Below are 21,408 nucleotides of genomic sequence, written 5' to 3' on the forward strand. Positions count from 1 at the left end.
GAGAGTGAGGTGAGGCGCTCACATACCTTCCTCTTTTTTTTCTTGGCCAACACGCGACAGCAGACATCTCACCGTAACGTCACAGACACTCCAAGAGGCAGAACCTGTATTGACTAAGTTTGAACACTAGATGGCGCATTAGCACACAATACTGTGCGTTTACCTCTGGAAATGAAACGCAACAGGTGAGACAGTGTCCTTTTCCAAGCATGTAAAGTTGATTTGATAGCAAAATACACTGCGAATTTGACTTTGAATGCATGTTTATTTATAATACACCTTTTGGGATTCATGAACAGCTGTTGTGCTGTTACCATGACGACAGCGCCACCTCTATTGTCAGTGTCCATCCACAGAAGTCAAACCGAACAACTCGAACGTCATCCATAGTACAAAAACACTCCTAGAAAGTAAAGACAGTCATTCTCCAGACAAACACAGCTCACTGGGAAACGTTTCCTTGCCATCAGCAGTGACAGTTCAGCTGTTGAACGCTGTAGATTCGCAGAGGCTGGGGGGAGGAGAGCCCATAGACCAGAGCCGTTTGTTGGATGAGCAGCTCACAGTTTGAAGCCCGAGTGGAGGGCCACCACCCCTCCTGTCAGGTTGTAGTACCGGACACAGTAGAAACCAGCGTCCTCCATCATGCCTTTGAAGGTCTCCTGCAGTGTGCGATGGAGAGGTTTAGGAAAAGCACACAGGAACATCCTGTGCTGAGTAACAACGTCAGCCTCAGGAAGACAGAAGAACAATATCCCGGGGTGAAGAAAGCCTGGTCACATGCTGACACTGGAGCCAATCAATAATCATCCGTCAATAACACGCATGAGTGAATGGACTGGAAGTGAGGCCATGTCCGTTGCTGTGTGCTGGGTGTCACCTGGTCTGGGAACTTGCGGATGCTCTCCACCAGATACTGGTAGGACTTCCAGTCCCCAGCGATCACCTCCCCCAACACTGGAATCATCTGGAAACTATAAGCATCATACAGCCTATGGAGAGAGGAGGGGGGTGGGGTGGAAAGAGAGAGGGTTAGGGGTTAAGGTTAGGGGTACCCTAACCACTATTCGTATGATGCTGCTTAGTTTGGATGTGTGTGTATGAACAGGTCATATAATCTACATCACGATGAGTGGAAGTCTTAATACTGCGTTACAACTACCTTGCTTGCTTTCTGCACAGGAGAACTTGTAAATTTGGTATTAAAACTGCTACAATGTCAAGTTTGCAACTGTTTTGGCTTGACTGACATTAAGAGGTGCCAGATAGGTAGGGCCTACCAGAGTACAGATGTTCTGTTACTTTGGTCTCATGTCAGTCCGATTTTCCACCCCTACACAAGGACTAATGACAACCAACATGACTACAGGGGCAGCAACATGACACTATACCAGTGAATTTACCCACTACTTGCATTATCTGAGATAACCATAACCAATATATTTACAGCAGGCATATCGTTAAATGGTCGTAAGAGTTCATAACGGGGTCAGATATCAAAGGCAAGTCCTAGTCCAAAGATAGTCAAACAGAAGCCCTTTCGCTGTTGTCTCCTTGTTTTCATTTCTCTGAACACTCAATTAAAGGTTCATTTTATAAAGAACACATAACTCACGAGGAAAAGAACTTAAGATACCATTGGGCAGTTCAGTCTACCTGTCCCTTGGTCATGCAGATGATGACATCCCCCTCAGCTCACGGCACAGAAGCACAAACTCCAATTTAAAGGTTCTCTGTATTCATAATCCAGTGTGCAGGCATCCTGTATTTGTAATCCATGGGAAAACACTATGTTGATCCTTAAGTTATTCTTGGTTAGACTACCATGCTCACAGTAGAGAGAAACCATCAAACACTGTTGTCCTATGGTTTGCACACCTGAACCCAGTTATTAATTAGACCTTAAAGGGCCAGCAAGCTATTTTCATTGGGAGGAACGTAACTATTGGATTTTCCTTAAAGTCAATAGGTGTGTTCGACATCGTCTGCAGCTGGCTGTGCCTGGATGCACCGATCTGAGAGAGCGCGTTACAGACAAAGCTTCCCGTGGTTTGCTGCGTTTTCCTCGGACATATGAGTTTAGATAAAACTTAGCCTACTACTTATAGAATGTATTTACATTATTTAGTGTGTTTGGGATCAATCATTAACATTGCACTTTTTAAAATTAGGCAAATTATTCAAATTAATCGAGCTGTGAAGAACTGTGCTGTTTACTTTATCGCTGACAAACTGCATGGTTGCAAATTTAATTGTTTTAGCGTTAAAACTGGCACAAACCAGTGCATTAAAATTGGTGATTTTATGTCTCGGACTGTGTTAAACTCTCTCTCCAATCTGCAGATTGGTAATACAACCAGAACTCAACTAAACGTAGTCTTTCCGTTAGTGAAGAGGCGAACTATAAAATTAAAAACTGTTTTTAGTAGGCTATGGCATTGTATCAGTAAAGGCAACTATTTTATTCAATTGTACTGTTTGGTCCGGATTTTAGCATTAGCGAAACTGAAGGTGTCAGAAAAAATACAAAAAAAGTTGTTGTGTGCAAGTCTGGCCAATCATAAAACAGCTCTGAGTCTGTGCAGTTGCTCTGGAGACGATGCGCTGGCTGACCCAGCCGCAGTTCTCGGATCGCTCTCACGGTACTTTGATGGATACGTCACAGTGACCTAGCCTCAGCGACATCTCAAGTCGGTCGAAAAAGTCTAAGCAGCATTCACTGCTTCAAGTAAGCCAGCTGCAGCCGGCTGTCAGCACAGCCGGCTGTCGGCGCCGCATGAAGTCAAACACACCTAACATCATTGTCAGGCTGTCACATGGTGTCGTGTGTGAGAGAAAGAGTTCATACACACTTTGCCAGTACTGGGTTGGTAACTTTGCTGAACTCCAGACACATGAATCGGCCTCCAGGCTTTAGGACCCGGAGTGCCTCTTGAAGAGCCTGAATGAAACACAGGATAAAAACGTTATTAACAACGCATCACAAATACACACAGGGTAAAAAGAAAAAGAAATCTATACATCACAAAGACACTAGTAGCATAAAGCAGGGGTTTTCAACTGGATTTGTCCCAGGGACCACCATCCTTACTAGAAAGTAATCCACTGATGTGCCTGCGCGCGTCTACGTGTGTGTGTGTGTGTGCGTGCATGTGGATAGAAGGAAGTTTTAACATTTGGTTTTCCATGTTGCTTTCATTTAAAAACCTCAAACAAATCTAGATATATCTACTTAAAAAGCTCAAACAATATACATGGAATCTGAAAAATTTTAATATGTGTATGTCAGATTCTGAACAAAAATATAAATAAAATCAATGGTGGACTGATCAACATAGGCTCGTGTCGCGGACCCCCTGCAATGCCGCCGCGGACCACCAGGAGGCCCGACCCCAAGTTAAAAAACCCTGGCATAAAGCATCGGACATGAACACAAGAACCCAGTATGAAAAGTTATTGGGACAAATTGACATGAGACGGATGGTTAAGGTTTGCAGTTGTTAATACAATATGTTCTGAACGTTTATGGACTGATCTTTTGTGTGTGTGAGGAACCTCTCCTCTTCCATGTGAGAGGAACCTCACCGGTTCCATGTGAGAGGAACCTCACCGGTTCCATGTGACTGAGAAGAACCTCACCGGTTCCATGTGACTGAGAAGAACCTCACCTGATCCATGTGAATGAGAGGAACCTCACCGGTTCCATGTGACTGAGAGGAACCTCACTGGTTCCATGTGACTGAGAGAAACCTCACCTGTTCCATGTGACTGAGAGGAACCTCACCGGTTCCATGTGACTGAGAGGAACCTCACCTGTTCCATGTGACTGAGAGGAACCTCACTGGTTCCATGTGACTGAGAGGAACCTCACCTGTTCCATGTGTGTGACGTTGCGGATGCCGAAGGCGATGGAGTAAACGTCAAACTGGTCATCGTCAAACGGAAGCTCCTCAGCGTCCCCCACCACCCAGGACAGACCTGACACACACACACACACCGTAATATGTTTCTACATCTACACTAAACAAGGGCTGGTGTGTGTCAGGTCTGTTTAGATACAGCCAGCTAAACAATTTTGCATGTGTGCATGAGAATACAGACATAGCCAGCTAAACAGCTGTGTATATATAGATACGGCTAGTTTAAAAGTTGCGTATGTGTGTGTGTGTTACAGACACAGCCAGCGAAATAGTTGTGTATGTATGTATGTATGTGTGTGTGTGTGTGTGTGTGTGTGCGTTACAGACAAAGCCAGCTAAACAGTTGTGTGTGTGCCAGGTAAACAGTTACCGGTGACGATGCCCAGGTTCTCCGCCTTCTCCTTGCCCACCCTTAGCATCTCCTTGTTGATGTCACACACCACGGCACATGACTCCTGGGGCCCCGCCCCCTTGTCTGCTGAGGCGTAGTTCTCAGAGATGTGTTGCCATGACGGCGTCTGGAGGCTGCGGATCTGGCGGCGCTGCTGGCGCTCCTGCTGGGAGCGAATGTACTCCAGGAAACGGAAGGAGATGTCACCTGGAGGGACAACGCTTCATCAGTCAAGGATTCACTCATCGTCATCCTCACGGCTGCTAGCATCATCGTCCTCACCATCATGACCACTAGCATCATCATCCTCACCATCACGACCACTAGCATCATCATCCTCACCATCATGAACACTAGCATCATCATCCTCACCATCATGACCATTAGCATCATCGTCCTCACCATCATGACCACTAGCATCATCGTCCTCACCATCATGACCACTAGCATCATCGTCCTCACCATCATGACCACTAGCATCATCGTCCTCACCATCATGACCACTAGCATCATCATCCTCACCATCAAGACCACTAGCATCATCATCCTCACCATCACGACCACTAGCATCATCATCTTCACCATCATGACCACTAGCATCATCGTCCTCACCATCACGGCCGCTAGCATCATCGTCCTCACCATTAGCATCATCATCCTCACCATCATGACCATTAGCATCGTCATCCTCACCATCATGACCACTAGCATCATCATCCTCACCATCATGGTTGCTAGCATCATCATCCTCACCATCATGACCACTAGCATTATTATCCTCATCATCATAGTTGTTAGCATCATCATCCTCACCATCATGGTTGCTAGCATCATCATCCTCACCATCATGACCACTAGCATCATCAGCCTCACCATCATAACTACTATCATCATCTATCATCACCATCATGGATTTGCCAGCATCCTCATCTCTGCTTTCAACATCATCATCATCATCATCATCATCTTTCCTACCGGTTCCCCCGGCGACGTCCAGCAGGCGTGTTCCAGGCTGGGGGTGCATGACGTGTAGAAGCATGTCTTTCCACAGGCGGTGAACCCCCAAACTCATGGCATCATTCATCACATCGTACTTCTGGGCAACGCTCTCAAACACCTTGTACACTGGACATGTGAATGGACACACACGCAGGAGAGAGAATGTGGAACCTTGGTCATCCTCCATCCACCATCAGCAACACACAAATCCACTAAGTTCATTAGATGCTAATCTATTTTAGAACGCTGTTTATCTATAATGTAGCAGATTCTCATGTTATTTTAGAAACAGGAGACAGCATCATAATAGACATGCTGACCTTCTCCCTAACAGGACTAAACAGCATGAAATTGTTAGTATGGCAACAGTCCAAAACGGCTATCAAACTACTTCAATTAACTCTGTTTCATGGTCTGTTCATGCCAGCATGGCCCACGCTTGAACGGTGGGCGTGTCATGCGCACTCTCCAAATGTGCCAAGTTACTAGTGAACAATGTATACATATAATTGAGTAAATAGATAAATACAAATACAATGTACAATGAATGTAAAGATATACGTGAATCTCTTCGTCTGCAAGAGAGACAAGCAGAGGGCGAAGGAGCCAGTCCTCACCTCTCTGCGCCTTCTCTCCCTCAGGTACTGTTTCGAAACCAAAATGTGTACTTTTGTCAGCGTGACCATCGCTAAAACAGCGGCAGGCTGAAAGCTTCAAAGGACAAATTGTTCGAGAGAGCCGACTAGCCACGCTGGTATTCATATTTCTGGGAGAATTACGGTATATCCTCCGGGCAAGCACCCTGATGGAGGCTGCCATGTTGCCGTATTACCTAATGGTACGTCATCGCGTCGTCATATATCTGCGACTGCTAATGTAGTTCATTGTATCCTTTTTGTAGTTTCATATTTTATTCACAGTGCTCTCAAGTCTCACGTATTCGCCGTGAGACTCACGCATTTCAGCCATTTCTCACGCTTTTACTCAACACCTTGTATTTCCCACGCTTTTTAACAATTTATCACGCTGAGAAATAAGGGATAACTTGTCCCGCTAAATAGGAGGCGCTTGAATAGGCTACAGAGATGATGGTTGTCTCGAGTTATAATAACCTACAGAGTAAAAGTCAATCAGAAAACGTGCCCACACTTTCTTGATTGAATCACACATTTCACAATTAATGAAGATGAGTTGTAACCCGACGACAGACTGATAACCTAGATCTCAGAAAATGACGATGGCCTACTCTGTCTCAATGAACTGAAAAGAAACGGTCTGAAAAGCGACAGGTTTGTATTCACCCCCACAATGCGGTGTGGTTTTTATAACACCCGGATCCCGTTTCTGACTTCTCTTCCTTGAGAGCAGAAAGTGTCTGGTTTTGTTTCCCAACCTTTTCTCTTCTCCATAGAAACCAGACACTCACAGTCATTGTCCCTATTGTTGGATTAACTGCTGCTCAGCACTGGTTTAGAGGGATAAGCTTGCAGCCTATCTTTTCTCATGGCCTTGGTTGTGTGGAAGGTGACAGAGGGATAAGCCATGACTGTCCCACTGGGAGCCCTGTGGAGCCCCACTGGCTCATAGGGGGAGACGGAGGGGGGTTTGGGGGGTGGACCATGTCTCAATGTCTCGTAGAGAGCAACACAGTCCCAGGCCTTGTGTTACAACCTGACAATGGACAGCAACAGCCTGCCAAGGGGCAAAGGGGGCGAGGGGGCAGGGCTGGGCTGGGCTGGGCTGGAAGGGAGAGGAGGGTAGGTTATGCTCTGGGCCTGGTTGGGGGGGGGGGGTAGTGTGTGTCTCTCTCTCTTTCTTAGAGAGTCGTTTGTTGTTCTGAGCCAAGGCAGCTGATAATCATTTGCTTGGTTTTAATTGATTCTGTGTGGGTCCCCATTGTTGAGTACTGCTTTGTCACAACAAAGGGTGGTGAGTTTAATGTTCTTCAGTTGCACAACAACAGTAATCTATTATGTTGGGGACATCTTGGCCGGTTGTTAACTCCGGTGAGATGAGGACTTGTCGTGATGTTGTCACACCACTGGGGGGCAGTAGAGTACAGCCTTTAATGTGTGAGCCTGATCTGAAATGAACTGACAAGTTTGCCATTTGTCTTTCAGAACCGTTCGGCTGACTCACTTTTCTTCTGCCTTGAATGAATGTGTTTCATGATCAGATTTAACTATGGCTTCGGGTGCAGGGACATAAACGTAAGTTAGTCCAGATTCAAAATGCGATAAAGATGTTCAATTACCCCTCTCAGGTTACGTTTCCCTTGAGAACCCTCGAACAAGTGCTGTCCTCTATTACAGAGACCCCTTTGATGCACGCTACAGACTCGCCACACACGAATGTTTCACATTAGAATCCTACCCTTCCTTGTTATTTTACATGCTGTTCCCACTGAAACACTGACCTCGCACTCCTCTCAGTAAATCTGCAGGTTGTCTGTCTGACCCTAAAAGAGGAGGGGTCCACACAATGCCCTACCCCCCCCCCCCCCAGCCCCCCTCTCCCCTCACTAGGTGGATCCGCCTCGAGTCTGGGAGTCATTTGGGGAGTACGATAAGCATCGCACTCTCAGGGGTTGGGTTACAGGCCAGGCAGATAGTTGATTCTTAATCTGTTGAAACTAATGAGAAACTCACCAGAGCAATCAGTGCTGGGATGGCTTTTGTACACACACACACGCACACAAACACGCATACATAGCCATTGTATCAAAAAGCGTATTCAGATGTAAAACCTCCATTTTCTTTTAAGGTATGTGTTTCTGTAATGAGCTTTGCTGCCATGTTTACAGTACCACAGAGCCTTCATGTTATCAGAATCAGAATGGGCTTTATTCATCATGTAAGTTCACACAAAGGGTGAAACATCAGACTGCAGTATAAGGACACGACAAAGGTTTAGGAAACATGCAGTATTTATTTAGCAACCACATTTAAACACATTAAATACAACTACAAAGGTACTTCACTTATAAAAAAGATAGATTATGTCCCATTCACATACAAAATATGAACAATAATTTAGTGTATAAATTAAAATTTGCATTATTCCTTATTTACAATTTAATGACGTTTTGCCGCTCGGAATCGTTTTTCTTCCTTGTACAAAGGGTTTTTTATTGCAGGAGATCTCTGATGCAACTCGAGGAAACAAAGTAAGCGACAAAAGCCATGGAGAAAGAGCTATGGAATTTTCCATGAAGGACAGGAGACAAAATGGAAGTTTGCATCATTTACCAGGCTATCTAACCAGATATGACCTTGACCTTGCTTGATTCAAACTGTCAGTTTGGGTTAACTTCTTTGGGATGTGACGAGGACTCGTTTACTGCACCCCCCCCCCCCCCCCCATCTCTCTCATCCTCCCTTTCTTTCCCCTTTTCTCTCTTTCCTTTTCTCGCTCACCCTCTTTTTCTCTCCCTCCCCCTCTCTGCCTCCCATCTGTGTAAGCATGAGGTGTTGTGAACATCACAGACCACACGATATGTGCTCTTCCCTTGCAATGATGAACGTGAGTTGGAGAGGATTCGGCAGGGCCGTGCAGTACAGATCACTCCTCCAGTAGAGAGCACTCCTTTCCCCCCCACCCCCAATGTCACCCACCCTGCCCCCGTCACTAAGTCAGTCTCCCCTACAGTGAACCCTAGGCTTCAGATTCCATTGTGATGTCGCATTTTGCATACGGACCCTTGCCCTGTTTTTGCACGTGCTCAATACATGCAAAGTTTGGATTTGGTTCCAGAGGAGACGCAGTGCTGAGCTGAATAAGTGCTATCGTAAAGAAGTGAAGGAGAAGTGCGCTCGTTCATGACTATTTTCGTTCCAAATAGTCATCTTGACAGGGATTGGAAGACTGTCCAGGAAGTGTAATTCAGAAGTGTGTGTGACATGTGGAGGGTGGCTGACCTTTCAACACTGGTGTCGCTGCTGGAAATGTCACCGTTATACACCAAACTGACACTGTTTCTGAACTTGCTGTCATATTCACCCACACACCAACACACACAGGCATACACACACTCGTGTGCACACACACAAGGATGCGCACACACACAAACACACACGCACACACACAAACACACACACACACATCCACACAGCTTCTCGTATTCTTTTCTGAGCTTTGAGGGCAAAGCTTGGGTCTGGTGAGTCCAGTGAACGTGGGGAATGTGCAACGTATTCTCTGAATGCCTTAGCCTCACAGCCAAGCTGTAGTTGATGATCATGAACAATAAAAAACCCTGATGGATCACTGCCTTGCTTTGCAGAGACATGACATAAAGCGTCAGGACTTAATGTCATCATTCACCACATGGAATTCAACAACAATCCAACACCATCCCCTTTTAGTTACTAAGCGGCAACATAACCAGAACAAGACGTCCAGTAATATTAAGTTAACTACATTTAGGGGCACATAAGGAGAAAACAAAACAACACAAGAACAAAATAGAAAAAAAAAAACGTTTTAAAAGCCAGTCCCATAGTAAATCTCTGTAATGCCAAAGTCCCGGTTGTTTTAAGAAGACAGGTCTGGGATTGAAGATGAGAGCTGAGGACGCCCTCAAGGCACTTCAACGCACATCAGACACCGCGCCTTCCCTACCCACGTCTGCCCCCTCCTAACCCCCCTTCCCTCTCTCGCACAGGACAGAACACTGATCCATCTGCTAATGGCCATGCAAGATCACAGAACGTCGTCTCCCCCCCCCCCCCCCGTTGATGACGAAGAAAATTCCTCTCAGAGTGGATGCTTCTAGAAGGAACTTTTCCAGTTCTCAGTATCAGCGATGTTTTTGTGCCGGGAATGTAGTTTATTCATGAACTGAATGAGACACACATGAATGAAGACGGCTGTAGCTGACTTCCAAGAGTCTTACCGCTCTTAAATCCTGTTTCTGATGAACAAACCCCTCCACTATCCATCCATCCCTTTTTCCATCCCTCTATCCATTATCTCATCCCTCCATCCTCGATCAGTAGGAGGAGTTCTGTGAGCACTCCCATCGTAACACATAAACAGTGGGAGTGTCTAAGTGTTTAATGAATGACCAGCAGTTGGGGACTGAGGTGGGCGGTCTCCTTCACCTGCCCTTGGCTGTCTGGTTTTGGGGTATTGAGGTGTTTCTAAGAGTAGCTTATTCTGTGTGTCGTCATGGTGTCTTCTCCCTTTTGGTAATGATTAGGATTCGGCCCAGTTCTCTCTGAAACACTGCTGGCTCCCACAGAGGTCTGGCGGCCATTTTGTGTCTTGCAGTTTCAGTGAGATTGGTGGACTTCTCCTACAGGCTAGGGCTGACTGGCCGTGTCTCTGAAGGGAAACTCCCTGACCTCTCAGGAGTCTATGGAGGATGGAGACGGAGTCCCATAAAAGCATGACCCTGCAGTACACTCATCTGTCTGTCTGTCTGTCTGTGTTTGTTGGTCTGGATCGCCTCGCATCTCTCTGTCTATCCGTCCACCTCGCGCTCTACTGTATGCCCTTCTAATCCTTCCCCTCCTCCTCTCTCCCACACAGCAGACAGTCCTGTGTGTCTCCCCCCTCCCTTCATCCCTCTGGGCTGAGCTCCAGGTCTCCTGGGCCTCCAAGAGGCCATGGTGGCGGAAGTCACTCAGTCTTTAGCTTGTTAGCTTGTTAGCTTGTTAGCTTAGCGCCCCCTAGAGTCTCACTGTAGGAGCGTAGCCTAGCCTAGCGCTCCCTCTCGGCCCTGGTACAGGGTGTAGCAGTAGTAGTAGTATTTGGTGGAAGTGGTGGCGGTGGCGGGAGACCGGGGAATGCAGTTCCCCTAGTTGCCCACCAGGGGGCTGAGGTCTCCATGGTGGTTCTTGAGCTTCTTCTTGAAGAGGGAGATGGTGGAGGGGCGGTACAGGATGATCCAGGGCTCCGACGCGGCACTCTGGCTGCAGCTCTCAGAGCCACTGATGGTGGGGATGCTGGGAGATCTGGAGGAACGGGCACACAAGTGTGTTCAATCCAAACATCGACACGCGCTCCAGCAGGAGAGATGACTGCAGGCCATAACAGACCTCGGAGATAGAGGTGGAGAGAGGGAGAGATAGAGGGAAGGCGAAGCTGAGAAGGATGAGAAAAGAGAGCTGAGAGAGAGAGAGACAAAGCAAGGCAGAGAGAGAGAGAGCAATTTATGGGAAGAGAGAGAGAAAGAGAGAGAGATAAAGACAAGAGATGAAGACTTACTTCACTGTGATGTGCAGCAGCAGTTTGGCTACCATGACGATCACAGTCAGGGTGAGCAGAGCTGCCAGAGCGTAGATGGTCCACACTGCCGACAAGAAACGTCAATATAAATGCACTCACTCTTCATAAAACATCCTGCTTTTTTCTATGTTTAAAGGAGAAACAGGATTTCACAGAATCCTATCTGTCAGAGTACAGAATCCCGAAGCAGATAGATGAATAGAGAAAGCAGGAGAGATAAAAGACAAGATGGAGACCATGTGCCGGCACACCTGTTAGCCAGCCCTGCTCAGACAGGGTCAGTCCTGGTGCAGGAATCCAGCACTAGGGCCAAATCTAGCACTATAGGGCCAAATCTAGCACTATAGAGCCACGTCTAACACTAGGGACAAATCTAGGGCGAAGTATAGCACGAGGGCTAAGCAGAGCACCAAGGTCAAGTCGAGCACTAGGGTCATAACTAGCACTAGTGCCAAATCAAGCACTAGGGCTGAGTATAGCCCTAGGGCTAAACGGAGCACTATAGGGTCAAATCTAGCAGTAGGACCGAGCTTGCGATAGATCACCCACGCCATCAGATGAGTCCGAGACCAACGTGCCAGTCATGCGAGATTCAAGCACCACATCCATGCAGGCTGAGAGAGAACCAGCTATGGGAGAGAGGACAGCGTGTAGAACGCTGGTGGAGAAAGACGAAGAAAGGACATGGACACTGGGGACTTGTACGCAAACAGACCACGGGAAGAAAGAGGCCCTCGAGAACGGCCAGAGCATCCGGGAGAGAGCGGCGGCGGAGCGCCGGGAGAGGTGGGAAGGGGCGCGGTGGGGACATACTGGTGTGGCGGTTGCTGGCCTGCTGACCTGGCATGTTGCTCGGAGGCTTGTCGGGGCTGGACGTGATCACGTAGAAGATCTGGGACGAGCGGCCGTTTCCGCTGACGTTGGACTTTGCCGTCACGCCCTCCAGCGGAGGCTGGCTGGTGCTGGCGTCCTCCTCTTCCTCGCCCTCTTCTCCCTCGTCCATGGGCCTGAGGCCCTGGCCCTGCAAAGCTGAGGGGACAACAGAGTCATGTCCCGTCTTCCTTTGGAACAATGCACCTTGGGAACTGGTGTCGTCCCCGTCGTTTTTCGTATTGTTCACCGATGGAACGTGGTTGAAGGTCCAACCGCACAACTGTCGGGGCCCAATCGGAGTTTCGAGAATGTTGGCAGTGCTGTTCTAGGGAGAGGGATGTTGGCACGGGGAACAGGGAGATCACCAGAGACATTCTCCCTGTGGCGCTGGTTGGAGGTGACATCCATTTTGCTCAGCTTGAAAAGGGATGTTTTCACATGTTCTGCATTTACTCACAACAACCCCCGGAGCTTCAAACCCCGCCGTCAGAGCACAGTTCCTCTGACGTCACCTGAAAGTGTTTATCCTAAGCGAGATCGCCCTCAATCCACCCTTCCCAAGTCCCTCCACAGCTCCACCCTTACTCCACCACTCTCCTCCCTCAATTCACACTTCCCAGTCCCTCCCTCCCTCCCTCCCTCCCTCCCTCCCTCCCTCCCTCCCTCCCTCCCTCCCTCCCTCCCTCCCTCCCTCCCTCCCTCCCTCCCTCCCTCCCTCCCTCCCTCCCTCCCTCCCTCCCTCCCTCCCTCCCTCCCTCCCTCCCTCCCTCCCTCCCTCCCTCCCTCCCTCCCTCCCTCCCTCCCTCCCTCCCTCCCTCTCCGTGTTTAAGTCCATCTCTGCCCACAGAGGTAGTCTCTCTCTATTTCCATCTCATCACTCCATCTCTCTCTCACATTCTGCAAGTCTCTCCACATGTCCTGTTCTCTCTCTGTTCTCTCTCCTTATTTATTTCTTGACATCCCCCCCTCCTTCTCCCTCGCTCGTTTTCTTAAGATAAACCTACTTCTTCGCGATGTGACCTTCTGTTAGAACAGCATTTCAGACGTCCCGGTCTTAATTCATCTTTGCATCTTTCATCTGGAGAACCCAGCCAAAACATGAGCCGTCAGACGACCTAATACTGTTGTTCGAGGTTGCTTGCATGTGTGTGTGTGACTTTCGAAAGAGGGGGAGTCACAGGTATTGAGTTTGAATGTCAGCCATGGCAAAACAACTCCATGTAACTGAGGCAGGGGCAATATGAGAGCATTGTTCAGAACACTGCACCCATCTCTCAGAGTGTGCCGAGAATGCATTTACAGTTTCTCCTCGACTGCACGGCCAACCAGAACGCCCACGTCTAACACCTTGACTCACCCCTCATCTGAGACAAACTCCTTGGAATTAGACTGTCCCACTGGAGCGAATGTATCAACAGAACAATGTCTTTGTTATGCAGGGCACATGCAATCTCACAGAGTTCCAAGAGAAACAAAACATTTAAATACACAATATCGCCCTCAGCTGTGAGGCATTGGCCATCAAATGAGAAGAGATGGGAGTTGGGCAACAGTTGGTAAATACTAATCTCTTTCTCTCTTTATCTCACACTCTCTTTCTCTCTTCCTCTCGGTCTCTATCTCTCGCTCTCTCTCTTTTCTTCTATCTCTCACTCTATTCTCTCGTCCTCTTTGTCTCTCTATCTCTCTGCCCTTCCCACCCTCCCTCTCTCCAGACTGCGGTAAAGAACATTAGAGTTTGCTCGATTTAACATCAGTAGAGAAGCTATGCAAAATTCAGTCATGGAGACAGACTGTCAATGTGCACCTGTTCATGCAAATGTGCTGGCATTCATAAATAAATATATTTGTGTGTGTGTGTGCGCGCAAAAGTATGTGTGTGAGGAAGCAGAGCTAACCACAAACACAACATTCAAATCAAAATCATGCAAACACCAACTCTGTAAGGATATACATCCTTCACCATAGCTATTCTTTAAACAAAGCCAGCGACCCAACCCATTCCCACCTTGGTAGAGGACAGCGAATCCTTGCGCCTGATTGGTCCGATCCGAATAGAAGTACAGGATGACAAAATCTCCCGTGACGTTGACCAGTTCCCGCGGCGGGCTCCGCCCATCGAACCTCGCCACCACCTGATTGGTGTATCCGTCCAGCAGCTCCACCATGTCGGTCTGGTCGGAGATGTCGAAGAAGGTGAAGTTGAAGAGAATGAGGGAGGCCCCGGGGACTTGGATGGGCCAGTAGCACACCCGACCCGCCCCGTACTTGTCTGGGAAGTCTGGAGAGTACACCACCCCCGAGGGGGCGGAGTAGTTCCCCCCACAGGCCCCCACACGGGCTGGGAGGAGGAAGGGGGGGTGGGGGAGGAAGGGTGAAAGGGGGAGGAGGAGAGGGGGGAGACGGGGGCAGGTAACGAGAAGGGGGGTGGGTGAGGAGGAGGGGGTGGGTGGGTGCAGAGGGGGGTGAGGAGGGAAGGGGAGACGGTAGGTGAGGAGGGGGTGGGAGGAGAAAGGGAGGTGAGGAGGGGTGGGAGGGGAAAGGGGGGTGAGGAGAGGGGGTGAGGAGCAGAGGAGGGGGGGTAAGTGAGGAGGGGGTGAGGTGGGAGGGAGGAGGTGAGGAGAGAATGAGGGTGGAGGGTGGGAGAATGGAGGAAATTCAGTCAACAGTACAAACATCTAAATCAATCTGTCTTCAGCAAAAAAAAGTGTGAAAGAACTTTCTACTACAGAAGCTTGTTGAGCAGAGCAGTAAGCCAGACCAGAGTAATCGCACGCCTATACTCACTGTCAAAGATGATGACCCATCCATCCCCTCCACAGGGCTGGGTGTGGTCCCCAAAGCACACGTGGTTGCATTCCATGCTGGGCGCTTCGCCATGGCGACGGTGGTCCAGATCGTTTCCACAGAAACAGGCGTAACCAGACTCCATCCCAGCCAGCTGAAAAACACACATGCAAATACTCCCAATAAGAATTTTAAATGTTATTTGGTTTCGAGTTTTACATAGATTTCTGAAAGACACAGGGCTGAACTCAGCAGCGACAACCCAAAACTGAAGAAGATGAATTTTGACAAACTTCAGTCGAATTCTGAAAAAATTATTGATAACCATGAAGAACCTTAAAGGACCCTTGAGGAGAACATTGAAAAGAACCTAGAGAAGAACCTTGCGATAACTAATGAGAAGAAACACCAGAGAAAATGCTAGTGCTCTGAAAGTACGGCAGCAAAACATCCCTCACATAATCGCATTGTATATTTGTTAACGCTTAAAAAAATGACTCCATAAAAACAATTTAAAAAAAACACTTCAAAAAAATCTATTGTCTTCTGGTCTGCTCCCTTGCTACCCATTAAAGGGTTTATCACCAGCATGTGTTAGGGCGGGTTTTCAAAGCTCTGGAGGGGACTGTCACCATCTGTGTCACAGCTAATTCGAGGGTCACTTGTCAAGTTCCAGTCCAACACATGTGAAGACATCTGTGGGAATGCTAAACAGAAAGGGCTCTGCAACAGCGACACACGGCTGAAATGGGAAGGACTTGGAACAAGCCGCACTCCACGTTTCCTCTGGCTCTCTGGAACGACGGACCGTTGAGCACGGCCCATTGTGTGCTGTTTAAATAGGACCTTTGTGTGACTCTCTTTCTGGAGATGTATTCATATGAAGGTAGGGCCTCATTTTCCTCCCTCACGGGCTGTCGTCGCGGAGCTGGTACTTATGGACGCCTCCCACCCCGCTCCTCACCCAGTCAACACATAAACTCTGGTTGGTTGCGTATTGTATGGGGTGCAAAATGTGTCTGAACACCTACTGCTCCAGATTCTTCTGGTGAGGGGAGGGGAGGGGAGGGGGGGGGAGGGGTGTTGCAGTGGGCCACTGATTCACATGCTGAATCATCGGGCCTGTCTTTGTCACGACGGCTTCTGGGAATAGGGGATGACAGGCATATCCGGACAGATAGACAGATGGACCGACAGAAAGGTTTTTCCTTTCTTGCTGTCCTGACGTCGTCACTGCGGACACACGGCCAAAAGGATGCGCACAAACACGTCCACCGGTCACTGTTTACACCACCCAAACACAGAGAGAAAGAGAGAGTGAGGGGGGAGAGCGAGAGAGGGAGAGAGAAAGGGAGAGAGGAGAAAGAAGGAGAGAAAAACAGAGATAAGAGAAAGTGAAGGAAAGGGGAGCAAAAGAGAGATGATAGAGAGAGAAAGAGAGAGAAAGGGAGAGAGAGAGAGAGAGAGAGAGAGAGAGAGAGAGAGAGAGAGAGAGAGAGAGAGAGGTAATCTTGGGCTGGAGGATATGAAGGGAAGAGTACTCCTGAGTTGTACAGACTTCCCAGTGTGTGTCAGGAGGTGTGATTTCTGTCAAAGCCTGCCCCCTGTGTGTCTCAACTTGTCTCAACAAGCACACAGTGGCCTTGTCTGCCTAGGTTCCCCGGGTCAGTGTCTGGGTTAAACCTATGAGTGAGTCTTTGGTCTTACCGAGTATCTCTGCTTCCTGCAGAAGCTGATGCAGTTCTGGATCGTCAGCTTATTGGACGTCTCACTGCTTCCTGTCAGAGTGGGCGGGTCCCCGCTGTCCTTGAAACACCCCAAGTTTCCTGGCACTGTGGAGACGGAGAGAGGGATGGAGAGAAAGGGAGGTTTGATCATGTGTTGGTCAGCATTTATGATCATGATGAACAACCACTGCTTTATAAAGATAACACGTTTTTTCCTTGGCAAGCCATTTGAATGCAGAGATAGAAAACTACATTTCCCATTGGCCTACCATAGTTTTGTGGTTAGACTTTCGGTATATTACCAATACAAAAATGCCTGTACATTTCCCTGAGGAAGGTTTAAGGTATCTGGTTGCCAGTCATCATCTGGTTGCCAGTCATCGTGATCCAGAGTTCCCTGTTGCTGCACCTGGTCAAAAACTACATTTCCTGAAACTTGGTGTAGTTCCAAGGATCGCCAGCTGGTTGTTGGGTTTTATAATCTGTATGATAAACAGCATTCAGTAGGACCACACCCATCTAATCCTACCCTCTGTGAATTCAACTCTACTGTGTATTGACCATCCTGCACCGTGGCTACTAAGCACTCCAAAACTGAGACAAGATACATCGATCCCTATACCCTGACAATTATTGTGTTCAGAACAGATGTCTTCATTATGATTCTAATCATATAGAATCCTCATTTCATTTCAATGTTATAGGGTCAAATATAAACTACAGAGACAGAACTAAAGTATTAACTGAGAATATAAATGGCTCTTCCCAAGGCTGTTTGGTGTAATGAGATCCTGTTTCCCGTGACCCTAGGGCGGACCAAAACCATTACACTGTGAGACAAGACGTGTACAGTACCAAGATCTTGCTCCATTCAGTTTTCAATTCAGTGAAGTAAAACTTTGCACGTGCATAGATGCTTTAATACATTATTTGAAAGATTAACTCATAATTGATGGTGAAGCAAAGCTAGCCCTATCTCTTCTGTCTTACTGTCGTGAACACAGCTGGAAGCGTCTGACTGTTGTTTTTCCCTGCATGGACCATGCGTACATGCACTGTCGTGCATTCTGGGTACTGCGGTTCTATTCCATGTTTAGGTTTTGGGGGGAATGAGCACAGACGGGAAAAGAGAGAGGCGAGGAAGGGGGAGGAGAGAGAGAGAGAGAGAGAGAGAGAGAGAGAGAGAGGATGAGGACCACACACACACACACACTCTAGTGCCCTGTCTCGTGAGGGCCAACGTAAACTCTTGAGGCTGATCCATCAGCTCTTCTAGGTAAACAGCACACGCCACAGAGCCTCTCAGTTTGCGTAGCGAAGACAGGAAAGCATGCCGGGACATCCACAAGAGGTTCAGCCGGGCCAACGCTTTACAAAGTGAATGCTCGGGAGAGTGAGAGAGAGACAGGGAGGGAGGGAGGGCGTGAGAGACATAGGGGGCGGGAGAAAGAGAGAGGGAGAGCAGGAAAGTTCTCCGGGCCACTCCCTGCGTCTCGCCCACGTTCCCTTACCGCGGGGCTGACCGCCGAGTTGGCGTGCCGGGAGTGAACCGAGGGTTTTGACGGATGCGCGAGGCAAAAAGTGCCGAGCGAGCGGTAAAAAGGACGCGTTCCAGCTCCCTGGTCGGCGCCATAAATCACGATGGAATATCCTTTTTTACAGCCACGTCAAAGCCCTGGTTTATGGGCAGATTAATATGGCGGTTTGCATCATTTAGCGGGGCGCAGCGCGATCGGGGGAGTGAGAGGCGGTGTTATGGGGGGGCGAGTAACAGCCAGACGTGACAGTTATGGGGGTGTTTGGGAGCTTGATTGGGCCTCTGAGGTGAAGGGGGAGGCGGGTCGAGGCGGGGGCCGCACGATAGCGGAGGTGTGCCGAGGTGAGATAAAGCCCCTGAGAGCTCTGCTCTCCTGCAGCGCCGTTCTGAGAGAGGTTGGCTCCATTGTGGTTTTTCCAATATGGATTCCTGGTCTTTTCGTCCGTCCGTCCGTCCCTTTTGAAATGCTACTGCAGGACTAGGCAGTCGGATGAAAAGGAGAGGGCCTCCTTTGATGGGAAGATTGCAGACTACTGACAGTTTGTGTGTCTTTGTGCTCTGGTCGTCTTGGAGGGAGAACGGCTGGAGAGAGAGGAGGGGGAGAGGAGGGAGAGAAGGAGCGAGAGGATGAGGAGAGGAGGAGGTGAGGGTGAGGTGAAGGAGGATAGAGAAGGAGGTAGAACAGGAGGGATAGGAGGAGGGAGAGAAGGAGGAAGAGGAGGAGAAGAGGGAGAGAAGGAGGGAGAGTGCCAGGAGCAGAGGGAGGGAGGAGAAGGGAGATGAGGAGGGAGAGGAGGTGGAGAATCTCTCTAACAATTCTGTCTCTCTCTCTTTGTCTGCTCGCTCGCTCGCTCGCTCTGCCAATTCAGCATTAATTGAAAAATGCTTTTACAGGAGTAAAGCACTGTGCCAAGCATTGCTCACAGGCTACATCTGCTTCACAGGCGCAACAAGTGCAAACATCTAGGCTTGTAATGACAAAACACACACACATCAAAGCCCCTGGTGGAATTTGCTTTAACAAGCCAGAGGAGAGAGGGGAAACCGAAGGTGTGTTCCCTCTCCTGGCAGAGCGGAGCAGAGGCTGGGAACCCGGGGAGATCTCCCCAGGGGATCCCACCCCTAGCGAGGTCCCTCCTCCCCCAAGACCCTCACACCTCAACCTGCAGCCTGGGTCCAGACGCCCCCCCCCCCACGCAGCGCAGACAAAACAACACGAGCTCCGAGGTCGTCTGCTTGAGACCGGATCGCGCGGGTTCCGCAGACGGAGGAGGAAGAGAGACGGGTGGGGAGAGAGAGAGTGGGCGAGGTGGAGGAAGGAAGAGGAGAAGAGGTGGAAGAGAGAGAGAGAGGGGGGTGAGGGAGAGCGACAGGGTGGGAGAGGAGGAGGATGGGAGATAGGAAGGAGGAAGGGGGAGAGAGGAGGAGACAGAGGAGGGAAGAGAGGTAGGGGGCAGAGGAGAAGAGAGTGATAAGGGGGAGGAGATGGAGGGGGGGGGGAGTGAAGATGTGCCCCCTCCTTCCAGGAAACGACGCCGCTCGCTGCCAGATATCATCCTCTCCTCTAGTCTAGTCTATTTTCTTTCCTCGTCTATGACCTCGCCGCCTTTCATCCACTTGGATTTCCGGGTCAATGTCTCTGTCGTCGTCGGAGTCTCTCTGTCCCTCCCCACTGGCCTGTCAGTGTGTAGACAAACTAACACACACGGACAAACTAACACAGCTGTCGTCTCCAGATGTGTTTTGACTCCCCCGGCGCAGGCTGTGAAGATAAATCGGGGAGGCCTACAACCCGGATCCCCCCAGAGAGCTCTGCGCTCTGGGGAGGAGGGTGTGTTTGGTTTATCCTCCATCTGCAGCTTGACACATCCCTCCTGCCCAGACGGCAGGGGCCAGGCGGTAAGGCTTTATAATAACAGCCTGCTGGAGAGGACAGACAGGGGAACAGGCAGACAATAGGTGACTGATTATAAGACAACCACTCTGGCTTCTCAGGAATGGCCTCTGCAAGGGTGTGTGTGTGTGTGTGTGTGTGTGTGTGTGTGGGTGAGAGTGGATGTCTGTCTTACTCTCTGTTTATATTACGTATGGGCATGTGTGTATGTGTGAATGAATGTGCGGGAGGGCGTATGTACGTGTGTATGTATAAATACGTGTGTGTATGTCTGAACGTATGCGTGTGTGAATGTGTTTGTGTATGAGTGTGTGCGTGTGTGTGTCTGTGTGTGGGAATGCATTTGTGTATGAGTGTGTGTGTGTGTGTGTGTGTGAGAATCTCTGTGAGGCTGTGTTACAACACGATGGAGAATCAGATCAATGGCGTTGCCCGGGGCGTTGGCAGAGTGACTAACTACCTAATTAGAAGGAGGAGAGAAGCTGCCCTTCCTTAACTGAATAATTAGAGGGTTTTCCGCGACTGCACCGACAAAGGAGAAGAAATGAAAAATGGCCGACCGGGTTGCTGCTCCGTGCAGACCCTGCTGCGGTCTGGAGAGCCCCCTGGGATTGGTCTGAGAGAGAGGGAACTCTATCTGGAGTCGTTAGGAGATGAAAGGGACATCTTCAGAGCCCTCGGGGCACCGCGACAGAGCACTTTCATAGATCATCCGCTCTGAGGGACAGGAACGTATATCTGGTTATTGGCGGAGGGTGACGGGGTCGTGTCCAGTCAGCCGTCATCCGTGGAGGACAGGCAGGGAGCGAGTCCTCCCACCGTTTGGCTGTGCGTCCGTCTGTCTGTCTGTCTGTCTGTCCGTTTCAGCGTGGGTGGGTGTCGAACTGGGTCCCTGTCCTGGTGGTCCGCAACGACGAAGCAGGCACTCCACCCAAAAGACAACTCTGACCTCCACCCCCACCTGCCCCAACCCGTCCCCCCCCCCCCTCGGCTCAGGGTTGCGGTGCTCCGACTTCATCCCCCACACGCCGACCCCCTCTCGGCCCTCGGCC

The 21,408-nt window shown here is 49.3% G+C and overlaps 2 protein-coding genes across 2 annotated transcripts in view; both read right to left on the bottom strand.

Annotated features, from left to right (window-relative positions):
- Nucleotides 1-245: 245 nt before the first annotated feature.
- coq5 (coenzyme Q5, methyltransferase) lies at nucleotides 246-6,141 on the bottom strand. The gene is made up of 7 exons (XM_084695012.1): nucleotides 5,928-6,141; nucleotides 5,287-5,436; nucleotides 4,291-4,518; nucleotides 3,872-3,978; nucleotides 2,853-2,941; nucleotides 881-992; nucleotides 246-662 (listed from the first exon to the last, which is right to left on the bottom strand). Exons 1-7 carry the CDS (start codon nucleotides 6,127-6,129, stop codon nucleotides 561-563), a joined length of 990 nt encoding a protein of 329 aa, XP_084551138.1. The 5' UTR covers nucleotides 6,130-6,141; the 3' UTR covers nucleotides 246-560.
- A 3,924-nt stretch (nucleotides 6,142-10,065) lies between these two features.
- kremen1 (kringle containing transmembrane protein 1) overlaps nucleotides 10,066-21,408 on the bottom strand; it is a 39,741-nt gene continuing 28,398 nt past the window's right edge. The window contains exons 4-9 of the mRNA XM_084694930.1: nucleotides 16,906-17,030; nucleotides 15,199-15,352; nucleotides 14,420-14,752; nucleotides 12,379-12,567; nucleotides 11,518-11,602; nucleotides 10,066-11,264 (exon numbers count right to left, since the gene is read on the bottom strand). Of these exons, the coding sequence (XP_084551056.1) occupies nucleotides 11,108-11,264; nucleotides 11,518-11,602; nucleotides 12,379-12,567; nucleotides 14,420-14,752; nucleotides 15,199-15,352; nucleotides 16,906-17,030 (1,043 nt within the window). The 3' untranslated portion in view covers nucleotides 10,066-11,107. The remainder of the gene's footprint in view (nucleotides 11,265-11,517; nucleotides 11,603-12,378; nucleotides 12,568-14,419; nucleotides 14,753-15,198; nucleotides 15,353-16,905; nucleotides 17,031-21,408) is intronic.

This window comes from Hypomesus nipponensis, chromosome 28, assembly GCF_054491055.1.
Source record: "Hypomesus nipponensis isolate SF chromosome 28, ASM5449105v1, whole genome shotgun sequence".
Taxonomy (NCBI): domain Eukaryota; kingdom Metazoa; phylum Chordata; class Actinopteri; order Osmeriformes; family Osmeridae; genus Hypomesus; species Hypomesus nipponensis.